This window comes from Oncorhynchus nerka, linkage group LG18 (genome assembly GCF_034236695.1).
Source record: "Oncorhynchus nerka isolate Pitt River linkage group LG18, Oner_Uvic_2.0, whole genome shotgun sequence".
Lineage (NCBI taxonomy): Eukaryota > Metazoa > Chordata > Actinopteri > Salmoniformes > Salmonidae > Oncorhynchus > Oncorhynchus nerka.
This window is the reverse complement of record NC_088413.1, coordinates 53,999,228-54,023,831: the sequence shown is the minus strand read 5'-3', so window position 1 is coordinate 54,023,831 and position 24,604 is coordinate 53,999,228. Positions and strand designations below refer to the sequence as shown.

Genomic DNA, 24,604 nt, shown 5'->3' with positions numbered 1-24,604 from the left:
CAAGTCAGTCAAATTCAGCATTTCACTTTATTAGCACTCTATAACTTATCCCACACGTATCCCCTTGCATCTAATTCAAACCATGACCATCCATTTCATAATTACATAGTAATATTGAGAAGTCGTCTTACTAATATTTGTTAATAGAAAATTGTGTCAAGGCCCAAAGCCATTTGAAAACAGATAAGCCAATGATGACACATACCAAGAAGACTATGTAAAAAAAAAATGCACCATTCACTTTGATGTAGTAACATGCATAGACATAGATATTCCAAATCCCTTGTCAATGGGGAGTGGTGTATTCAGTATTGTACACAAACTCATTGTTTAAAGGCATTCTGCTTGGGAAGTTCTAAGTTTTTCCAGCGCCTCAGAACAACTTTGTACCGGTCTCCATCCTTGGATTCACCCAATTCCTTCTTAATGATGACTCTCAAAAGCGTGACAGTGTCTGTTTCTTTGTTCTCTAACAATACCAGGTCCAAGGTGTCCCCAACTTTAACCTGAAGAGAGAACCAAAGATGGGTACAATTAAGAAACTTAGGGTTTGATTCAATCCATATTGCTGAAGATCTGCGATATCTACTGAACAAAAATATAAAACATGTAAAATGTTGATCCCATGTTTCATGAGCTGATAAAAGACCCCAGAAATTTTTAATACGCACAAAACGCGCATCTCAAATTTTGACCACAAATGTTTACATCCCTGTTAGTGAGCATTTCTCCTTTACAAAGATAATCCAGCCACCTGACAGGTGTGGCATATCAAGAAGCTGATTAAACACCACAATCATTACACAAGTGCACTTTGTGCTGTGGACAGAAGGCCACTAAAATGTGCAGTTGTCAACACAATACCACACAGATGTCTAAAGTTGAGGGAGCGTGTAATTGGCATGCTGACTGCAGTAATGTCCAGTGGTGTTGCCAGAGAAGTGAAAGTTAATTTCTTTACCATAAGCCGCCTCAAACGTAATTTTAGAGAATTTGGTAGTACGTTCAACTAGCCTCACAACCATGTATAACCATGCCAGCCCAGGACCTCCACTTCCGGCAATTTCACCTGCGGGATCATCTGAGCGGGTGCCGAGGAGTATTTCTGTCTGTAATAAAGCCCTCTTATGGGGAAAACGAACGTCTGATTGGCCGGGCCTGACTCCCAAGTGGGTGGGCCTATGCCCACCCATGGCTGCACTCTTGCCCAGTCATGTGAAATGAATATATTTGGGCCCAATACATTTAAATTGCCCAATTTCCTTATATGAATTGTAACGGGTAAAATCTTTGAAATTGGTGCATGTTGTTTTTATTTTTGTTCAGTATAGATTGTTTATATAGCGCTTATCATACAGAATCAGTCGTTTTATCAGTCGATTTAAAAAATAAACTTAGGGGAGCTGGCAGTTCATGGGAGATGGTCTTCTACAGCTGGATGATGATGCAGTTCAGTAAAGGAGTAGCTTGAGTGGAGGTGGTGTCGATGGTCAGGGAGGGAGAAACATTAGACAGGCAGGCCCGGAGCTGTTCATTAGGCACCTCTGTTTCTGAAGTTCACAGTTAATCCTTCTGTAGGTAGGCTTTAACAGATGCACCATGAAAAGTGTAGCACCCATATGGGTGATGCTTCGGCTGCTATTACAAGCACAATTTAAATATTAAGGTTATTTACCGTAAATGCAGTCTCCGAACGAGGAAACATTGCCTTCAAATTTCAGTCGCGCTATAGTGCGCATATTCTGTGCTACGGATTTAATCGAGCCCCTAGACTTGTCCCTGACAATCCAGTTGGTTAGACTTCTCTACCACTTCAGTTCATGGGGGGTGGGTTTGGATCCTAACAGTCCTGTAAGATGTTGAAGGTTGACAGAAATATTGTTTATTTTATACATCATTACTAGGCACAAAAGTAACTCACCAATTTACTTTTCTTGACAAGTTTCTGTCCATTTAGCCAAAGCTTGTTGCCATAGAATGCATCCTCCACTTTGCTGAAATAAAGACAATAACAACAATTCAGTTGGCCACTGAGGATAGGCCTAGATTAGAGCATTTTAAGTAATTCCATATCAATCAAATAATTTGACCTCATCTCTCTTCATTGAAGCTTTCAGGAGAGAGGTGCTCAAAGTCGACCCATTTGGATTCCCTCAAATTGTTGTCAATATTGATGTCAAATATTAATGATACCATAACCCAACCCTCTTTATCTCCTTGAGTGCATCCATTTGAAAACAAAGGCATATCTCTGTAACAACTCACTTGCGTGCTATGTCAAGGCCAGCTTTCATGATAACATCATATCGAAAGGACTGCACATATTTCTCTATGTCTTTGTAGTCTTTTGGCACACTGGAGTCATCCTCAGGTTCATCGTCATAGTCACTGTCCTCCAGGTCCTTTTCATCATCTCCTTCCTCTTCCTGTACCACCTTTGCGCCTCCTTTCTTCTTGCTGCTTTTGAACCTCACGTGATGAAGAACCAACCTGCTCTTAGCTGAATTCCAGCGTTTAGGAAGCTTATGTCCCCCAAGGGTCAGGAAAGAGGGGGAACCACACAGCTGGCGGGTGTGTAGTGTCCTTGGGCACCATTCTGTCCAGTAAGGTCCCGGTCCAGGGTTCAGCAGCTTTCGGGTACTCAGCCTTCCCAACTGTCTCAGTGCCAGGGCCTGTATCAACAATCCCTGCATGCTGTAGCTCCTCCTTGTGACTTGAAAAAAGTAGACAGTGGTTTACAACTAGAGTTACAAAAAGCAGTTGAATGTGGATTTTTGGTACAACAAGCCTTTAGGAAATCAATAACTATATATGTAATATAGATAGGATACATTGTCATGTTATGTTGGTGGCCCACTATGGTAATGGTATGCCTCCAGAGTCGTGCAGCGGTCTAAGGCACTGCATTTCAGTGATAGAGGCGTCACGACAGACCCTGATAAATTCCAGGCTGTATCACAACTGGCCGTGATTGGGAGTCGCATAATTGGCTCTGCGGTGTCCGGGTTAGGCCGTCATTGTAAATAATAATTTGTTCTTAACTGACATGCCTAGTTTAATAAAGGGTATATTAAAACGTTAAAGAAAATGTATGTGGGGGTGTGGCCATAAGAGTAGCATTCATTAGGGTTGAATAGCTTTAACTAACTAGTGCACAAGCTACCGTTATCTCGTTTGTTTTTAACTAAGGTTAACTAATTGACATGCAGCAGCTAGCTACATAATCACATTGTTTATATTATGCAGTGCACGCAACCTATTCTCGTCCACAGCTAGGGTACATGATATGTGTGGCTAGCTAACTTAAGTCTAGGTCAACAAAAAAAAAAAACACAAATAATTGTTTGTCAACCTAGGCTAAAGTGAGTTTACTTTGTAATGTGTCACATTAGTTTAGCTAACAAATAAATACCTTGCTACAAGAGATAAGCAATACAGCTAGTAGCTAACAAACGTTGTTTCCCCTCATGATTAGTGGTTGTAGCTAAGCCCATTCATGTCGTAGTTACCTTTATTTTGAGACGAGTCTTCTTCATTCAGTTAGCTTGATAGCTAGCTAGGTACTTATAACATGACCCGTGTGAAGGTCAGCAGCAGTAATATCACTTCCGCATCAAATTAGACAATCCTTCAAATTAAAAGTCCGCTGTATTTTTTATTTAACCTGTATTTAACTAGGCAAATCGGTTAGGAACAAATTCTTATTTACAATGACGGTCTACCAAAAGGCAAAAAGCCTCCTGTGGGGACGGGGGCTGGGATTAAACATGAATAAATACAAATAAAGGACAAAACACACATCCCGACAAGAGAGACAACACACGACTCCATAAAGAGAGACCTAAGACAAGAGACGTAAACATAGAAAATTAATTGTGAAGGCAAAAAAGATGGACCATTGGCACCATAATCATCATATCTGACTAGTAATCCAACACATACATTTCTACGAGACATAATAGAGGAATATACAATCTGCATAAAAGCAAGAGAGGGGGGGGGGGGGGGGGTAGGAGTTTGAAAAGAAGGTGTACAGGTGGATTTACACCTCACGAAAACCATTATTGTTTGCGCCATAACTTTTAAATTAATAATTTCCAGCATTTCAATGAAAAAAACCTTCATCAGAGTTTGTTAATTATGTTTTTAAATAATTTAAAGTACATGAGGTTCCTCAAAAACGGGTGACAATGTAGCCTATTTATGCCTCCTGTAATCTCTTGATTTGTGATGATTTTGGTGCAAAATCTTATTTACATTGCACAATAATTTCCTTTCCCATCACTGTCATGTTTGCATATTTGATGTATTTTCCAGACATGTTATACTGTTAATATATACATACAGTACATTATATACACACACACACACACACACACACACACACAATATATATATATATATATATATATATATATATATATAGTACCAGTCAAAAGTTTGGACACACCTACTCATTCAAGGGTTTTTCTTCATTTGAACTATTTTCTAAATTGTACAATAATAGTGAAGACATAAAAACTATAAAATAACACATTTGGAATAATTTAGTAACCAAAAAAGTGTTAAACAAATCTAAATATATTTTATATTTGAGATTCTTCAAAGTAGCCACCCTTTGCCTCGATGACAGCTTTGCACACTCTTGGCATTCTCTCAACCAGCTTCATGAGGTAGCTCTTCCAACAGTCTTGAAGGAGTTCTCACATATGCTGAGCACTTGTTGGCTGCTTTTCCTTCACTCTGCAGCCAACTCATCCCAAATCTATTTAATCCATTTTGAATCAAGGCTGTAACATAACAAAATGTGGAATAAGTCAAGGGGTATGAACACTTTCTGAAGGCACCGTTTACAGTGCCTTCAAAGTATTCAGAGTCACAAAATGTTACCTTTTCCACATTTTGTTGTGTTACAGCCTTATTCTAAAATTGATTAAAACGTTTTTTTACCCTCATCAATCTACACACAATACCCCATAATGACAAAGCAAAAACAGGTTTTTAGAAATGTTTGCAAATTTATTAGAAATAAAAACCGAAAATAGAAATGTACGTAAGTATTCAGATCCTTTACTCAGTACTTTGTTGAAGCACCTTTGGCAGTGATTACAGCCTCAAATCTTCTTGGGTATGACGCTACAAGCTTGGCACACCTGTATTCGGGGAGTTTCCCCCATTCTTCTATGCAGATCCTCTCAAGCTCTGTCAAGTTAGATGGGTAGCGTCAACTGCACAGCTATTTTCAGGTCCCTCCAGAGATGGTAGTTCGGGTTCAAGTCCAGACTCTGACTGGGCCACTCAAGGACATTCAGAGACTTGTCCCGAAGCCACTCCTGCATTGTCTTGGCTGTGTGCTTAGGGTCTTGTCCTGTTGGAAGGTGAATCTTCATCCCAGTCCAAGGTCCTGAACACTCTGGAGCAGGTTTACTGAGGAATGGCTTCCGTCTGGCAACTCCACCATAAAGGCCTGATTGGTGGAGTGCTGCAGAGATGGTTGTCCTTCTGGAAGGTCCTCCCATCTCCACAGAGGTCACTCTTGTCAGAGTGACCATCGGCTTCTTAGTCACCTCCCTGACCAAGGCCCTTCTCCCCCGATTGCTCAGTTTGACCGGTCGGCCAGCTCTAGGAAGTCTTGGGGGTTCTAAACTTCTTCCATTTAAGAATGATGGAGGCCACTGTGTTCTTGGGGACCTTCAATGCTGCAGAAATATTTTGGTACCCTTCCCCAGATCTGTGCCTCGACACAATCCTGTCTCGGACCTCATGGCTTGGTTTATGCTCTGACTTCCACTGTCAACTGTGGGACTTTATATAGACAGGTGTGTGCCTTTCCAAATCATGTCCAATCAATTGAATTTACCACAGGTGGACTCCAATCAAGTTGTAGAAACATCCTCCAGGCTTCAGTATTTATGCTGCAATAGCTTATGTGTTGGGGGGCTAGGGTCAGTCTGTTATATATGGAGTATTTCTCATGTCTTATCCGGTGTCCTGTGTGAAATTAAGTATGCTCCCTCTAATTCTCTTTTTGGTAACATCTCCACATTTTTGTGTTATCACAGCCAAAATGGAACCAATAGAGATTTCTAGTTAAAAGGTATTGAGGAACTAATCACCTAAGATTTGCATATACACAGACCCATTAACAATCTTATGCTATGCGGTTTTCAGGAGTTGTTAGTTTCCTGCGGACATACATCTTTGTTCATACACAAAGTCATGGAATCTGTGAATACACTGCATTGTCCAAGGGAGGTCTCCACATTCCCATTCCTATGAAAGGACCTGCGATTGTGGTAGCTCTCCCTGCAGTGGACATGATTGTGGCAGTTGTCACTACAGTGGACAATGAGCACTGGGAAGCAGAGAGCATCCTGGTAATCCAGGGGGGTCCTCGTCGTCAGTGCTTAGGTGTCCGGACAGGCAGCGGATGTTCTCACTGGGACTCAACTGCTCATCCAAACTGTTTCTACTCCTCCAGAAAAAGCTGTGCTGCGAGCAATAACGCCGGCCCAAGGAGAAGCGACTGTCGCTGTAGGACACCTGGACGACGCGCGGGCTAGTGCCGGTACATAAGCTGAGGGCACTGCTGGAGAAATGGAGGAGCTGCTCATTGCCCATTGGCAGCGCTTGCAGTTCTGTCTGAAGCCACCAGAGGAGCACTGGGCCATTTCCATGAGACAAGCCTCAGAGTAGCTAGGCACCAGCTGCTGGTTGGAACGGATGTGCCACTCCAGATCTGTTCTGTCGATTGTGTTAACCCGGGGGATCAGGTGGCTGTAAGGGAATTTGTCGAGAGGGGTCACAGGGACGTAATCCGCTCCGAAGAGCTTCTCTACATGGTAATAGACATAGGCAGTGTGTTACTCTGTGACAACTCTCAGGGGCCATGAGAAGGTAAGAAATGATTCCGCCCAGAACACATGATGAGACACCATACCATGGACAGTGGTCAGGGTGAGAAAACACAATCACACACTCCTTTAAGTTGATGTCCTTCAGGTGCATCCTCCCATACCTCCATACAGTCATCTAGCTCCTCGTTGTGAAGAACCTTGCTCTTTGGGTGAGGTACTTCTCAGACTCCACATTAGCAAAACTAAAACACTCAGTGAACCTCAGGTCTGTGAGTGGGGCCATGCAGTTGTTTTGAGATGTCCTTCACCCCACAGTGAACGTTGTCATATTCCGCCTCAGCCACATGGGCGTTGACCCATTATTGGTAGACCTGGGTGCTGGTGTAGGGGTCCCCATTACGGTAGTGTGTGACCTGCCGGGTCTGTCTAACATAGTGGTAGCTAATGGTCTTCCACCAGATGCAGGGTTTAGCTTGCTGCATCCTTTGAAAACGTTCATAAATGCCTTCCAAGTCCCATTTTATGCTGCAGCTCACTCTTGTCATGGTGCCAGCACTCCACTAGGTAGAGCAGGTAGAGCATGAGTAGGTGTAGTAGTAGGCCAGAGGGGTGTAGATGTAGCCATCATAACAGGGGCTGTCATGGTACATCATGGAATTCCCTTTGAAGGCACTGTCAAAGGTGAGGCGGGTCAACTTGGTGAAATGGCACCACACCGTGGCTCCTTTGCAGCCGTACATGAGCATGGAGAGCAGCAGGCCTTTCCAGATGCTCTCTTTACACAGGGACTTGATCAGGGATTGTTTCAAGTGCTTCTGCTGTTAATTCAAAGCATGCAAAAAAAGGGAGGATAGTGTATTTCAAACCATTCAACATTTCATGACCATTGTTGAGGTCTCTGACGTTTTATTCACAATGTTTATCCTATTTTCCACCACATCTAAGAAGCTCCTATTTAATTCACTGCAAGGTTGCTTGACTCATATTTTATATATATATATACATATTGAAGCAATTTGCTTCAATCTTGATAGGAAAATACTATCAAAAAATACAATTAAATAACAGGATAAAATGAATCTTCATACCCCCTTAATGTTTTTATGTTTTTTTTTTATATGGCTTTATTTCCGCCTTGTTCATCCTAGGCTACACCTGAATACAGTGAGGTCTGAGTAAAAGCAGGCATCTGATGTACGAATGTACATCTTGAATCTTTCGATTGCCATCAATATTCGACCATGTGTTGCTTTTATTATAGCAAGGCCTGTGGAAATTGTATGGCAGCATAATATGAGTGGTACCTCTTCTCTGGTGTCATCCTCGAAAACGGTGGTTGTACTGCTCTAACTCGCTGTCACAGCCGAATTTCCGAATTGAGGTTACTTAGATTCCTTGCTCCAAAGTAGATATAGTTGCTTGTGTCTATCCAGTTTCCGTTGTTAATTTTGCACATAAAAAGCGTGATTGATTTGCTTATGATCTTTAGGGTATGCATTTTAAATAAAGGCATTCAGCAGCGGAGAGAGCTGATGGCAGACATTTAATCGAATAAAACATACAGGTAACAGACTAAAATGTCGCGATCAAGAAAGCATTTACACCAGTGGCGTCTTACAAGAAATCAGGGTATTTAGAATCGTGTTTGAATACTCCCTCACTCAGATTAAGTAACGTGACCTTTGTCGTTATGCAGCAGTTATCCTCTCCACTAAGCATCTTATTATAGTCAACCTGAGCAAATTGGGTCGGCTCATACACACCTGTTATAAAGACTTTACAATATGAACAACAATCTAACAATAATAGCCCAACAACAATATAATTACTAATTGTCTAGTAACAACACAACTGATTCAGCCTACTAGCCTAATACTTGCCTAGGCTACTAATAACAATAGTATGTACTATAATTGTATTTATAAATAAACACTAAAGAATGGTAAGAAAACAAAAAGCAGACGGGCAAGACATTGTGAAATTGTTATGCGATATGTCTTGAGCTTGTTCAGGTTAAAAGATTGTTCTGAAATGCAAACCCTCAATGAAACGGCAGATGGCAATGTAGGCCTACACACGTACAATATGAGTAAAAAACGAAGGCAGTAAAAAGTGTTAATTTGTTGTGCAGGACTATTTTTTATTAACATCCCTACTGAAAGTAGATGAGGATCTTTATGGATAATTTCCTCTCCAACATGTCTCAGCATATTATGAATAACTGAAAATGGATAACTATTTACATTAAGGTATAGGGCCTACTTGAAATGATGTATAAAAGAGGTATACTGTAACGGTTCATTATTAGATTAATCCAATATAATTTATGCATCTATAAATAAACGAACACATTCATATGTGTCCTTGTCATTAGCTGCATACATTGGCATTAATAACAGGCTAATTATCTATGTGCAACAGTGAAGTCACATAAACTCACTATTTGGCAAGGAACAAAAAAACAAGAACACAATTTCAACCTATGTGTTTTAACGGTTTATTACAGATGCATAAACTATTCATAGACCCCATATACAGTAATTTGTAACGGTTTATGAATAAATCCTATTAAGTAGACTAGTTACCGAAATATAAGTAGGATAGCCTATACTTTGGCTGGGAAAGATGGTGAGACTCAAAGCATCTTGATTGAAAAAGTATCCTACAATTGTTGCTCCTCGCTAGGGGCGCTGGTTGAACACAGTGCAATAGAGAAGACAATGTAGCCACTCAGTGTCAGCCAAATCCATGATATTAACACAATCTAAAGACCAAGGGGAGTTTCCAAAGTCATCAAACCCGTCCAACTTTCTCATTTACAGCTATAGACCACTGAAAATGGATCCTATTAGGGCTGCTGTTCCTTTGCTATGGCTTTCCCTGTGCTTTGGGAATATTCTGGAGGCAGCGGTACTTGGATCATTGCAGTACCCCTCCGGTGCGGATGATAACGGGCTTGTATCACATCTGGATGAGCGGAGTCGCAGAGAGCCGACAGCGGTGTCCAGGAAAGACCCTCCGATAAATTATACTATCGTCCCCCATGAGTATATGGTATCTCTATACAGGACACTATCTGAGATAGAGAGCAGAGGGCTTAACGGCAGTGCTCCTCGCACCGCAAGACTCGCCAACACCGTGACCAGTTTCGTGGATCAAGGAAAAGGTGGGTGAAAGTGAAATCAGTAGGTTTATTATTATCACTCAGGGTAGACTTAATCATGGTGGTTGCCATTTATTTGGGGTTCGAAGGCAATTCAAATACATTAATTGTGATTAATGGTTTACAATCAATCAGTTATCCAAATATCCATAGCCTACTGCAAATTGCTGTATTATAGGTCAACCTATCTGGACAAGTCTGTGTTGGAAAATGATATGGTAAATACGAGACAACTGATTTGGGAATATTTAGAAAAATGTCTGTCATAGGGTTTAAAAAAAAACTTTTATGCCATTTAAAAAAAAAAAACATGATTTCCCCTCATTAATGAAAATAGAAACATCGAATTGCAATATCTTGAAAAACCTGATAACCTTACAGCGAATTGCTTGACAATTTCCTTCTCCAGCAGTCATTATTTTAAGATGAATGCATTCATTTGAAATGCTCCCCTACGCCACATCCCGACATCTGTCATGTTGGCAACAATGCGTTATTGAAAAGTATTAACAAGTCTTAAGTAGGCTACCTACAACTGAAACATTAGTCTATTTGGGGAGGTAGCCTACATTTGTTTCACATTTAAATGGGAGTTTTCTAAATACTCTAAATACTTCCAACGAAATATGAAGTCAAATGTCTCGTATTTCCAACATCTGTGATGTATAAACCTCACTGGCACCTTGAGCTAAACACTTCGAGAAGGCCTGCTTTCCCCGAGTCCAGGTGTTGCTGATAAAAACATACTTGTAATTTAAAACGGGTGTTCACATAGAATATTTGTTTGAATAAGTATACTCTGTCAGTAGGCCTATTCCATCAAATTAAATTGCAGGAATACAAGTACCGAAACTATGTCCAAAACAGTTTTTTTTATTGGGCATAGTGCAATTTGTTAATCGGGATTTTTAAGGAATACATTTTCATGTAAATATAATAACAATGACACTGTTTTAGGTTCATGTAAACCTATACATGATAACAATAACAATAATAGTAATAATAATAACAACAATGATTATTCAACATTTTGGTTTGTAGACCTATGGCAAGGAATTATTTCTCTACTTCCTCTCAAAATATGTTAGAACTGTGTGTTATTCTTGTGTGTTAAGAAATGTGTTTTTATTTTCAAAGGACTATAGTCATTTTACATAATCTTTTTGAGGATTCCAAACTTGTTTTAAAGAACAAACACAATTAGAAGGTAAAAGTGGAGGTAATTAAAAATAATTTTAAACTAGATTCCAAAACAGGCATGAACATCTTTTCTGTCTCAATGCACAATCATTTAAATGCATCAAATATGAGAAGTATAATTTCCATGTATTTTGGTTTCAAAGTCAGCAATTAGTAGTCTTACGAGACAATATTATAGTTTTTTATTGATGTAATTTAGTTTTGCCAACAAAGTAATCAAGTCAATGTGCACCTGTGTGGGAGTTTAAATGTGTGCACTGACTGTCCTATTAACTTGCCCCCCCATAAAGCTCACAGAGCAAGTTCACCTCAGGTACATGTAGACACAAAATATATGAAAAGAATGCAGCTTTATCTTTTATTCACTGAGATTACAACATAGTCTGGGTTATGTCATTGTTTTGTCTTGCAAGCGGATATTTGCTAGGATAGTGCTGCTCACTTCACCTTTCATTGTCTGGGTATTCCACTTAAGCCTGGCTGGTCTTTCTCAGAGGGAGACAAGGGGTAGAGACCATCTGCACTCAACAAAGGCTTAAATGTCCTTTTCCAGCAGGAGCCTCACTGTGCACAATTCCGTTTTATTTTGAGGTCCCTTCCATAATGCATCGATGACACGACACCACAATCTGGCCTTGGATTCTTATGCTACCCATCTGTATTGGAGAAGAAAGTCCCTTCATGTTTTAACCATGGAACTGCGGTTTCGTCCTCAGGTTGCACCGTATCCCAAGACCTCTTGCTTGGGTTGAATGTCAACATGAAAACTTTTGAAAGTTAGGCGATAGTCTGTTCCCTCTTAGCAAGCTTTCCCCCCTGCCAATTGCCACATCTCCGTCATGGTTGCAACTGTGGTATGGCTGATGATGTGAATAGCTGTTACGTGCCAAACTGAATTCTCTGGGGAGGGAGGACGTAGACGTGACTAACATATCAGATGCATAGAAATTATTTCAATATTATTTGTTTGTCTTTTTTTTCATGTATGTGATAATTCAGGTGAGTGTCAGGTTTCTGTTTGTTTGTGGACTACAGCTGTATGTGCACCCATCACTATATGAAATCCAAACATTCTACCAACTATACAGTACATCCCCATCACTTTGGTGTGTTCAAATCTCTATAGCCACCACTTTCTCTCTTTGAGAAATATGGACCGAAGGAGGAAGGGAGCTGAGGCCACTTCAGTTTCAGTTTCTCCAGTGTCTCGCCAAGCCCTCCTCTCACTCAATCAGTGTAATTAGCACATACTGCCAAGGACTTGAGCCTGCCTACAGGTCAGCCAAGTGCTTTCCTTCTGGCCTGCTCCTGCAGCTTTTGTCAGCTCTGTTGCTTGCATGTGGAAACGGTATTCCCACCGAGGGGGAGACACACAGACAGGGCTTCATGGCCACAGGCTTTCTGTCTAGCGTAGAGAGCCACTGCACTTGACCAAGGAGAGGGGAGTTCCTGCCAAACGTTGAAGACTTGTTTACATATGGCCGCAGACACTCAAAGAGATTTAAGTCAGCTGACGTCCAGTGCTTGGTTTGCGTTCCCCATCCTCTTTTGGAATAGGTGTGTTTTAATAACTGTGTATGTGTGTGTTAGTGTTAGATTCAAGTGACTAGCCTTTGTTTGATTCCACTACAGATCACTCCTCCTGGGGAAGTGGCCAGCGCTATCTCTTCGATCTCTCCAGTCTGTCCAGGACTGATGAGCTTGTGGAGGCAGAACTCAGGATCCTGAGAAAGCCACCGCTGGATCTCCTTCCTGTGCTGACATGGGGCAGGAATCTTTATCGCCTTCTCCTCTACACTTGTCCGTCTGAGGGGAACTCTGGAAGACGGCTGCTGGATTCCAGGACAGTCGACGTTCTGGATGGCGAGCCTCCCAAATGGGATGTATTTGACGTGTGGGCAAGCGTGAAGGCTCGACGAAGGAGCCACAGGACAGCAGCAGGCAACGACCTCCTTGTGGCCTGCTTTGACCTGCTGGTTATTTCGGAGTTGACTAAAGAGGCAGCCAACCCTCTTACAGTAGGGCTGCGACGCCAGTCTCGGCAGCCCCAGGAGAGGGCCTTGCTGGTGGCTTTTTCTCGCACCCGCAGGAAAGAAAACCTGTTCAAGGAGATCAGGGAGCAGATAAAGGCAGTGCGAGGAGACATGGGTTTTCTGGATCCTTTGGACCTCTCTGGTCACCTATCCAGGCGTCGCAGACGCCGGACTGCCCTGACCAGCAGATCTATAGGTGGAGCTGGTGGGGGAGGAGGCGTCGGTGTTGGAGGAGGAGGAAGGAGTGGTGGAGGCAGCGGGCGCAGGAAGACTCGATGCAGCCGCAGGCAGCTCCACGTCAACTTCAAGGAGCTGGGCTGGGACGACTGGATCATCGCACCGCTGGATTACGAGGCGCACCACTGTGAGGGCGTGTGTGACTTTCCGCTGCGCTCACACCTGGAGCCAACAAATCACGCCATCATTCAGACACTTATGAACTCTATGGACCCTGACTCCAGCCCGCCCAGCTGCTGTGTCCCCTCCAAACTCAGCCCCATCAGCATCCTCTACATTGACTCTGGCAACAATGTGGTCTACAAGCAGTATGAGGACATGGTGGTGGAGAGCTGTGGCTGCAGGTAGCATTGCGACAGAGGGGGATGTCTGATTGTCTTGTCGGAAAATCAATTGGTGGTTTGACGCGCTTGTTAACGCAGGCCTCCCCTATCTCTTCCCCCTAAACCAACTGTATTTTGTGATTTGCTGAAAAAAAGTCCCGACAAGTATGCTCATTACTGATCTGCCTTAACTTGAGTGGAACATAATCTAATTTGCTGCTTAATTTATTAGAATTTGTCATTGAGCTGCTATTTAATTTCATGAGCTCTTTAGCATTTCTTTACTCATAACATGCTCTGGCTCTCTCCTCTCTCTCTCTCTCTCTCTCTCTGTCTCCTTGGCTCTGCATGTTGTTCGATGCTGTCAACTTGAGTAAATATCCCATTCTTAAACAACTGATATGCTTCTGACTTTGGTTCTATTACATTACTTTAGTAATCCATTTATGATAAGGTGTATAAAACATCAGCCCTAGCTTTTAATTTGCTGAACAGCAGACAGAATGAATTGAAATGAACAAAACCCCAGACTTCTAGCGTTATGACAACAGCGTTAGAGTACATTTGTGTGCCTATAAGAGAGGCATGGGAGTAAATGATTTGATATCCTTAACTATCAGAAGACATAGTAAGACAGTTTGAGTTCCACTGAACTGCTCCCACTGTGCTTGCTCTTAACTAAAACAACATTTCAAATGTATGGGAGGACACAATCAAAAAGGACTTTTGAATATTGCCGTTTGCATCACACAAGACCCTACTGTCATCCCTTGGACATGTTTTAGATAATGCTGCTGTCATTATTGAGAAATCTGGACATTGTTATGCATCTCTTTAGCAAGACAGAAAACGTCTCCCATTCATGGAGCTGTCTGCTGTAGAAACCTGTCTATCAGCCCAAGTTGGAGGAACAGTGATCTTTAGTTAGGGATATGCTATAGGACCCATTTACACAGTTAACTTATAAAAATAGCTGTGTCACAATGCATTTGCTTATATCACTCTATATCATTACTATGCAAAGATCAGAGGTATATGATATGGAACATTTAAGGTATGAATGAAGGCGGTATGAATGAAGGCCGACAAGGTGAATTTGAAGCAGATTTTTATGGCATGACTCCGATTTATTATTGCTTGCAACTGAGAAATTTCATTTTTTTGCAGAGTAGGCTTTCTACTACAGCTGGTAATGTACATGACTTAAACAAGCAGATCCCGTGCTAACTTTGATTGATATGGCGATTCATTTCCCTGTCAACAGCACAGAACCTATAGGCTATATAATGTCCATAGGAATTCCTTGTCAGGGAAATGGAACATTGGAATTCACCATTTAACACTCCAGGTACTGAATTATAAGAGCACATGATTTTGCTAAATACTATTGATCAAACAGCAACATGTGTTGGTCTTTGGATGTAATTTCCATCTATTCCATTTTATTTTAGAGTTCAGTCCAGAGTGGCATGTTAGCCTGCTGGTCCAAATACACTATATATACAAAAGTATGTGGACACCCCTTCAGGTGTATAAAATTGAGCACACAGCCATTCAATCTCCATAGACAAACATTGGCAGTGGAATGGCCTTACTGAAGAGCTCAGTGACTTTCAACACGGCACCGTCATAGGATGCCACCTTTCCAACAAGTCAGTTCGTCCAATTTCTGCCCTGCTAGAGCTGCCCCGGGTCAACTGTAAGTGCTGTTATTGTGAGTGGAAATGTCTAAGAGCAACAACGGCTCAGCCGCGAAGTGGTAGGCCACACAAGCTCACAGAACGGGACCGCTGAGTGCTGAAGCGCGTAAAAATCATCTGTCCTCGGTTGCAACACTCACTACCGAGTTCCAAACTGTTTGTCTGGAGCTTCATGAAATGGGTTTCCATGGCAGAGCAGCTGCACACAAGCCTTAAATCACCATGCGCAATGCCAAGCTTCGTCCGGAGTGGTGTAAAGTTCGCCGCCATTGGACTATGGAGCAGCGGAAACGTGTTCTCTGGAGTGATGAATCACGCTTCACCATCTGGCAGTCCGACGGACAAATCTGGTTTTGGCAGATGCCAGGAGAACGCTACCTGCCCCAATGCATAGTGCCAACTATAAAGATTGGTGGAGGAGGAATAATGGTCTTGGCTGTTTTTCATGGTTCGGGCTAGGCCCCTTAGTTCCAGTGAAGGGAAATCTTAATGCTACATCCAACAATGCCATTCTAGATGATTCCGTGCTTCCAAATTTGCGGAAAAACAAGGTCCCATACAGAAATGGATTGTCAAGATCGGTGTGGAAAAACTTGACTGGCCTGCACAGAGCCCTGACCTCAACCCCATCGAGCACCTTTGGGATGAATTGGAACGCTGACTGCGATGTTCCAACATCTAGTGGAAAGCCTTCCCAGAAGAGTGGAGGCTGTTATAGCAGCAACAGGCAAAGCAACCCCAATTTAATGCCCAAGATTTTAGAATGAGATGTTCCATGAGCAGGTGTCTACATACTTTTGGTCATGTAGTGTATGTTTCTGCTTTAGCCAACTCTTCCCTGCCGTGTTTGTTCATTGTCATTCCAAACATACAGGTATCACAGCAATAAATAAGTTATTACCTGCTTTTCAAAGGTGGTAATTAAGTGTAAATTCCCCACTATATTATTTCACAAATCCCAGTGGAATCACATTAATACAAGGTAACTAAATATGCACAGTCAACACAAAGGAAACAAAACCACTTGCAAAGTGTAAACTAGGCACAGATCATATGTGGTGTCCCTAAGAGAGAACTCCCTTGCAGATATTTCATAGTATTAGTGAAAGAGATCAGCCTTTTGCTTCACACTCTCTCTGTAATATATTTAACGCTGTTTGTGGTCACGTCATATCACTGAGTTTCAGTTTAAATGTAATTATATTTCCTGTAAATCCAAGTCAAATTCAAACAAAGATTCTTGAACAGAATTTGAAGTTACCAAACCATTCTGTCTGCATTGACCCCCGTGTGGTGTATCAAGATTTATGTACATTTAGTTTTATTTCTTCAAATAGATATATTCCCATGTTTTTGCACAAAAGGCAAATAGTTGATCATTTATGACTACAGACTAGTGCATTTCTAAGTACAGGAGTATTTGTACTGATATACAATTTGTGAGTCAAATGTAATGTACTAATTACCATATTTGAGTGTTTGCTTCTTTTGTTTGGAATTCTGTCTGTTAAAATATTTCATTTCATTTCTAACCAAAATCCAAAACAGCTTTCATGCATTTTGTTCCACATGTTTTAGTCCAAACCAGAGATTGTTTATTTTTTACGGTTTTCTTTTACGGTTATGTTAAACCGATTTGGTTCTTTATGAATTAAAACAAAATCCTGCAAAACGGACTATAGTGGCATTTTGAACAAAGGACTACGCTCAAAAACAAACAAGAAATCCTCTGCTTGTGTTATATTTTCAAACAGCAGAGGAAATTTAGTGGCACATCATTTCCAGGAGGCCGATACATGGCTATAATGCAACTCCCCAAACATCATTGAATTCGCCTAACATACATTGATCAATAGCAATGTTCGAATCAACTTTCCAGAGTTTCTATTTAAATGTAAACATAAAACTGCCCAAACATTAAGAAAAAGGGGGTGTAATGATACAACTTCCTGTAAATTCCTGTTTTACATATTTTTGATGGAAACATGATTACTACCAAAGTTACCGTCCTTTTTGAATATCTTTTCAACTGTAGTGACATTCTGCTCAGTGGAAAATAGTTACCATAAGAGCTTCTTGATTAGCGTGTATACCCTTTATCTAAATTACATCAATACGGCAAAGGATAATAAAACAAAAGTGGCAGGCAGAAAATAAACCCCAAAAGCTAATTTAGTCCAGAGAGTAGCTCCTTTGGTATGCTATGCCTTGATATTAGATACATTTGTATTTTTTTCCACTTTGTTTGTGTGCGTGTCCTATTACAGCTACTTTGTATGACTGTTTTTTTCTGCTTCTTTGTGATCCATAATGCCAAACACATTTTCATGAAAATGGCAGGACAAGGAAGTGATTGGGCTTTTCCATACTTCATTGCATGTTTACTTCAGCCAGCTTGTCTTAGCATGTCCATTGTCTTGAAATAGTATTCCCCCTGCACAGTTGTTACATTTTGTTGCACATTTTGCGACTCCACTCAACTTAAATCTGTTTGAAAATCTGTGGAAAGACCGAGTTTACTGTAAATCAACGATCCCCATCCAACTTGACAAAAGCTTCAGCAATTTTGCCAAGAACAATGGACACATGTTAGGATGTAGTGTTGAGTGTTGTAAAGATCATTGGGGGAAAATGCCTCAAAATCCTAGACTCTAACGCAACAAAAGGTGAAAGCTGTGCCATGGTTAGGATGGATGTTGTTTCAAGACTCATGGATGCTTCACCAGTACAAAGTGTTGTTGTGAACATCTGACCGACTCCTGGGTCGGCTTGTCCAAGGATGGCCTGTTACAAAGGCACCGTGGGAGGTATTCTGACTTGAGATCTGCATGCTTGATTCTAATTGAACAATATCATCAGTTGTGGTTTGACCTGGGCAATGTTAAAGTTAGTAGCTGTTAACACTGACAAAATATATTTAGAGTTTTGTTTGTGTAAGAGCATTGGTTCGTTATTGAATTGGGATTCTGATATAAAATTCCAAGTACTTAACAACATCTATGCAATGTGTATTTCCCCATAATTCTGCTTTAACCTATTGAAATGTGATGTCTTCCCCATGCTTTTCACGGGAAATTCAGATAAAGGTAACCTTTTCCTTTTCATTCTCCTCCTTTCCACATTTATGGATTGGATTTATTGAATATTAGAGAGCATTTGATTTCTGGCAAGAAACGCAAATTGTATGAAAGTCCCCCACATATTTTTAAAGACATGTAGTAGCTTCTGTATAAAGATCATTGTACAAGGAAAAGCTTGGTCAAGTTCATATTTTGTTGAGAAGGGAAATGTTTGAGATTTAACCGTTAGACGGCCATTAGTTTGATATGTGTTCATGTAAAATGCACTGTGTGTATGTATGTATGTATGTATTCTATGGGTTATAAAGGTCTGTACATAATGTAATTGTAAATGAACTGTAAACAGCTCTTTTCTCTTTTGGAAATATTTTATAGTAGTATATATTTGAAAAAGTATATGTAAGCACACTTTTTATTCTCATGTTATGTTCACCAGTTTTTTTTGTAAAGATTATTTTATTAAATATTGTATTCATAATAATATGAATCATCTTCCTTTGAGTCTTCCTGTAAGTGACTTTGAGAGCCTTAGTAATACAGGTTAGAGCAAAAACTGTGACAACCACGGTCTTCCCTGTATAGCACAAGCTAGATTTGAAACACAGACTTTTTTGACCTTGGGACAAAAATAACCCACACAGTGCCTTCAGAAAGTATTCACACCCATGGACTTTTAAAATGTTTTGTCGTCTTACAAAGTGGAATTAAAATGGATTTGTCCTTTTTTGTCAATGATCTACACAAAATACTGTGTAATATCAAAGTGGAAGAAAAAATATAGAATTTGTAAAAAAAAATGCATGTAAAATAAAACACTAGTATATCTTGATTAGATTAGTATTCAACCCCCTGAGTCAATACATGTTAGAATCACCTTTGGCAATGATTACAGCTGTGAGTCTTTCTGGGTAAGTCTCTAAGAGTTTAGCACACCTGGATTGTACAATATTTTCAAGCTCAGTTAAGTTGGTTGTTGATCATTGCTAAAGAGCCATTTTCAAGTCTTGCCATATATTTTCAAGCCGATTTAAGTCAAAACTGTAAGTAGGCCACCCAGGAACATTCAACTCCAGTGTATATTTGGCCTTGTGTTTTAGGTTATTGTCCTGCTGAAAGGTGAATTTGTCTCCCAGTGTCTGTTGGAAAGCAGACTGAACCAGGTTTCTCCTCTAGGATTTGACATGTGCTTAGCTCTATTACATTTATTTTTTATCCTAAAAAACTCCCTAGTGCGTACCGATGACAAGCATACACATAGTATGATACAGCCACCACCATGCTTAAACATATGAAGAGAGGTACTCAGTGATGTTTTGTGTTGGATTTGCCCCAAATAGAATGCTTTGAATTCAGGAAATGAAGTTACTTTCTTTGCCACATTTTTTGCAGTTTTACTTTAGTGCCTTATTGCAAATAGGATGCATGTTTTAGAATATTTGTACTCTGTACAGTGTTCCATCTTTTCACTCTGTCATTTAAGTTAGTATTGTGGAGTAACTACAATGTTGTTGATCCATCCTCAGCTTTCTGTTATCACAGCCATTAAACTTTAACTGTTTTAAAAACACCATTGGCCTCATAATGAAATCCCTGAGCGGTTTCCTTCTTCTCCGGCAATTGAGTTAGGGAAGGACGCCTGTATCTTTGTAGTGACTGGGTGTATTGATACACCATCCAAAGTGTAATTAATAACTTCACCATGCTCAAAGGGATATTCAATGCCGGCTTTTTTAATAGGTGCCTTTCGTTGCGAGGCATTGGAAAACCTTCCCGGTCTTTGTGGTTGAATCTATATTTGAAATACACTGCTCGACTGAGGGACCATACAGATAATTGTATGAGGTAGTCATTAAAAAATAATGTTAAACACTATTATTGCACAAAGTGTTCATGCAACTTATTATGTGACTTGTTAAGCACATTTTTACTCATTAACTTATTTAGGCTTGCCCTAACAAAGGGGGTTGAATACTTATGGACTCAAGACAATTCAGATTTTCATTTGAATTCATTTGTAAACATATCAAAAAACATAATTCCACTTTGACATTGTAGGCACAACATAATGTGGAAAATGTTGAGGGGTGTGAATACTTTCTTCAGGCACTGTAGTTGTTGTTGTGGGATTTGGAAATTAAATGATGTAATTTTGTTATAAACATTTGAGGAAGGCTGAAAATAAGCTACTGTATCAATGTCAAAAGAAAACATAACAAAGGGAAACAATTAAAGGGACTTTGTAAAATGATGATTTGTTGCAGACGATGGTGGAACAGGAGAAATACAGAATATTTCAGGGTATTTTTTTGTCCCCGCAAGGGGACCTGCACCACCAAAGAGACATAACACAGTAATGCTTGTTTGATTTTGCCAGTTTAAACCACCAGGGCAGGATTACTCCATTTCCCGCCACAAAATACCCGTGTCTCATGGTTTAAATCAAGGATAAGTTAATTAAGGGGTTTTGTCATTCCTTTTGATGGGGCCAAAGAGGGAGATTAAAGTAGGCTTGGTTTACACAGGGATTCTTTCCTCCAATGTCTCCACAATGCAGCTGGTGATGGTTTTCTCTAGGGAGATGTTTCCCTCTATGTTTTCCATAAGTAAAAACCAGCATGGGGTTTGGGTTGGGTAAGATATGACATCTACCTAAAGCAGATCTTTGATAGAGCAAGCACAGGCACCTTGGCCATCAGTCCATGGTCAATGCCAAGTCCATTCACAGAAAAATCTAAACGATGACCACGAGGGATATAATGTGTAGCCAATGCTCAGACCAAGATTTAGTCCTCAGAACTTCAATGGAGTTCAATCCATTGGTGTCATTCCTGAGCTTGAGTTTATTTAAATCAAGCAAAAACAAAATATGAACTCCTTCAAAAAACATTTAGATTTTGGATGACTTTCCCCTAAGGCAAATTAAGAACCTTTTCTTTTTTATAGTCCTAGAATTTGAAAGCCTTCAGATGTCAGCAAGCTCAACACATCCTTCCTGACCCAAAAAGGGCAGACAGCTTACTCTGACAAAAGCAAACTCTTACTTCCAAGATTAGTATTTTTTTTGTCAAATAACTGATTTTGTTTTTTTGTATTCAAAACTCAAAGAGATCGCCTTCACTTAAGCAGTCAATAAATTGTAAAATTCCAATAATTTTCCAGGTTCAGAAAAACTTACATTAAAGTACTGAAATTCTGGCAATGTTAATACACTGTGAGAAACTCATTTTGAGATCAGGTCCCCTCTGTCCATATAATCATATTAATTTAAGATTTAAAAGGCAAAACCGATCAGAACTCCTACTCTGAGACTCTTTATAGAGGCCCTGGAGTGTTTTTGGTGCCTGCCTCTGTAAAACACGACTGAGGGAAATGCCACTTCATCTTCAGAATGGGGATAATTGTCCTGAATCAGCTCTTGTGTGTTTTGGCTGCACATGTCTGTCTCTATTGCCATCTTGTTGTACTTTTATGGAAGAAATTGACTATTTAACCCCTCCTTCTAAGAGGCGGAAAAAAGTCACAGGATTTTCTGAACTGTGGGCAATTAGATATAAAGGGACCATGCCATGGCTTTAAAAGGGTATGCTGAAATGTCAGAGCAAATATTAACTCACACACCACTACATTGTCTTTCTTTGTGGAGCTGGGAAATATAATTAAAAAACCTAATAGTTAGTCATCAATGATACATTACTTTGTCTCACAAATTCTATTTTTTTCAAAGGAAATGTGAAAGTAGAGGCACTGCAATCACAAAGCAAGTCAATGGATGTGAAAGAACATACATTCCCCAGATAAATATTTGTCCTTAATTTATTTCAATTCAATTTTTTTACATAGAACAAAAGCTATCACTTTTTAATAATTATATATACATTTTGACACACCTACTCATTCCAGGGATTTTCCTTTTTTGTCATCAAGGCAAAGGGTGGTTACTTTGAAGAATCTAAAATCTAAAATATATTTTTGGTTACAACATGATTCCATGTGTGTTATTTCATAGTTTTGATGTATTCACTATTATTCTACAATGTAGAAAATAGTAAAAATAAAGAAAAACCCTGGAATGAGTAGGTGTCCAAACTTTTGACGAGTACTGTATATATGTTTATTTTCATATTTTTCATGACAATTACAAAACATTTAGTTAATACAGGGTACATAATGATTAGTAATTTAAAGCAATATAATCTAAAGTAATGTAAAACCAAATTTACACATGAGCACAACTCAAAAAACATTTTTTTGTAGAGGATCAACCACCAATTGCTTTGTTTAATGAATTTCTGTTAGTCTCTGTATCTGAAATCCTTTCTACTGCATTGCTGTCGTGACTAGGATGAACAAAACCCCATCTAGTAACTCTCTCTCCCTCTCCGCCCAGATCTCATCCATCACACTGGTATAAACAACATTAGTCTCAGTGTGTATTCAACAGGAGCCTAAGCTTCAGATAACACTAAGCCTTCCATATGAATTTGCATTTCAAAATGGGCAGATATCAAATACATCCAGACAACTAATAAACCAAGATTCCCCATCAAACACGTAAATTAAGAAAGGCTTTTTGAAGAGCTTTCCTGTAAATGGTTACATCACCAGTGGCTGGTGGCCAACAGTGGAAGGAGTGCTCGGTCAGAGGTTGGAGGTCAAAGATGAACACTAAGTCTGCAGATTCCTTTGTCAGAAATAGACTTTCTTAGACTTCCAAAATATAGGAAATCCAACTTTAGATGGAGTTAAACTTTTGGAATGATGAGCATGCCTTTTTGTTATTTCATCACAGATTTATGGCAAAATTCGATCAAACATGCACTAAAAACACATTGTTCCGGCACTGCACTGTAGGACAGGAAATGGAGACAAGTTATCTGTATCAGGCTGTGTTGACAGAACACAGAAAAACATAAATCAAATAAAAGCATCGAGTTGATCTGCCAACACATTTTGCCATGCGCAAGCAAACATGTTCAACACGTGTCTGGAATCATTCAGAAACAGCATTCTTTCTTTCCATGCATCAGGAAAGCATGTTTGAGTTAATATGCCTTTGAGTTTGTTTGACATTAATGTGCATTTTTGCAAAACAAAAAGGATGTTGTTTTTGATTTAATAGTTACATTGCATTACAGGGTAATTAAGAACCTATGAACTAATCAAATGTATGAATAGATTCCAGCTGATTTCTCTTGGTCCTCTTCAGCAAACACATACCATTACTTTACAAAGTGAAGTATCACAATTGCCTGCCAACCCAACAGAAATTTGGTAACAAAAAAATACATATTTATATGATTGGTGGTCCAATAAAGATACAACGCGATACGCAAATCAATACAATTAGAATTAATAATCGTATCAAAGTTTTGGTCATTATGCATTACTTAGCTATACAGTATATTGAAATAAAAACTCATTTTAAAATGTAAAATCGGGAAAGAAAACAGACAGAACAAAGTTATGGGGTCCAATGTCAAAATACAAGTCAATTTTGGGATTTTCATAAAAACTATGTGGTTGTTGAAGCCTACCTGATATCTCTGTAACTATAAGGCAGTGATGGTACTGTAGTGGCTATAATCACACGTTATAGCCTAGGGAACTGGTTTAGTGCTTAAAGAGCTTTGACAATGATTTGGACAAATATCTTCATTCTTTCATTTCACTACCAGATGTCATCACGCCTTTAAAGTTTTACATTAATTTAGGTAACATAAACCGACAATATCATTATCCAATTGACAATTTCTTTAAATCACGGTCACACTGTCATGCTGCTTGGAGCGTATTTGAAACTAGCTCCATGTTTGCAAATCTTCGCGGATCCATTCAAAGATCATACCAGCCACTTCCTTTCCTGCGTCCAAGACGAAGGCATGACGAATTCCTCGACTACACAGTCTGATGTCTCCCTCTGGAAACTTCCTCTTGATCTCCTGATAATACTGCACAGGGCACCAGTGGTCACTGGCTCCATAGTAAAACACAAGCTGAACAGAGGAATGACA

At 39.9% G+C, this 24,604-nt stretch overlaps 3 protein-coding genes and 1 pseudogene across 4 annotated transcripts in view; 1 reads left to right on the top strand and 3 right to left on the bottom strand.

Annotated features, from left to right (window-relative positions):
• Window positions 1-8: 8 nt before the first annotated feature.
• On the bottom strand, window positions 9-3,617 carry mtres1 (mitochondrial transcription rescue factor 1). 2 transcript variants are annotated; one of them, XM_029687900.2, is made up of 4 exons: window positions 3,510-3,617; window positions 2,266-2,713; window positions 1,922-1,994; window positions 9-506 (listed from the first exon to the last, which is right to left on the bottom strand). In XM_029687900.2, exons 2-4 carry the CDS (start codon window positions 2,691-2,693, stop codon window positions 324-326), a joined length of 684 nt encoding a protein of 227 aa, XP_029543760.1. In that variant the 5' UTR covers window positions 2,694-2,713; window positions 3,510-3,617; the 3' UTR covers window positions 9-323. The 2 variants fall into 2 exon arrangements, with proteins under 2 accessions (XP_029543760.1, XP_029543761.1); XM_029687901.2 differs by lacking the exon at window positions 3,510-3,617 and adding an exon at window positions 3,413-3,492.
• Window positions 3,618-6,167: 2,550 nt separating this feature from the next.
• LOC115146775 (transmembrane protein 151B-like) lies at window positions 6,168-8,227 on the bottom strand (annotated as a pseudogene).
• Window positions 8,228-9,583: 1,356 nt separating this feature from the next.
• On the top strand, window positions 9,584-19,074 carry LOC115146620 (growth/differentiation factor 6-A-like). The gene is made up of 2 exons (XM_029688690.2): window positions 9,584-10,023; window positions 12,853-19,074. Exons 1-2 carry the CDS (start codon window positions 9,606-9,608, stop codon window positions 13,836-13,838), a joined length of 1,404 nt encoding a protein of 467 aa, XP_029544550.1. The 5' UTR covers window positions 9,584-9,605; the 3' UTR covers window positions 13,839-19,074.
• Window positions 19,075-22,390: 3,316 nt separating this feature from the next.
• Window positions 22,391-24,604, bottom strand: part of ldah (lipid droplet associated hydrolase) — a 67,166-nt gene continuing 64,952 nt past the window's right edge. Inside the window, exon 7 of the mRNA XM_029687898.2 lies at window positions 22,391-24,586. Coding sequence (XP_029543758.2) covers window positions 24,392-24,586 — 195 coding nt within the window. The 3' untranslated portion in view covers window positions 22,391-24,391. The remainder of the gene's footprint in view (window positions 24,587-24,604) is intronic.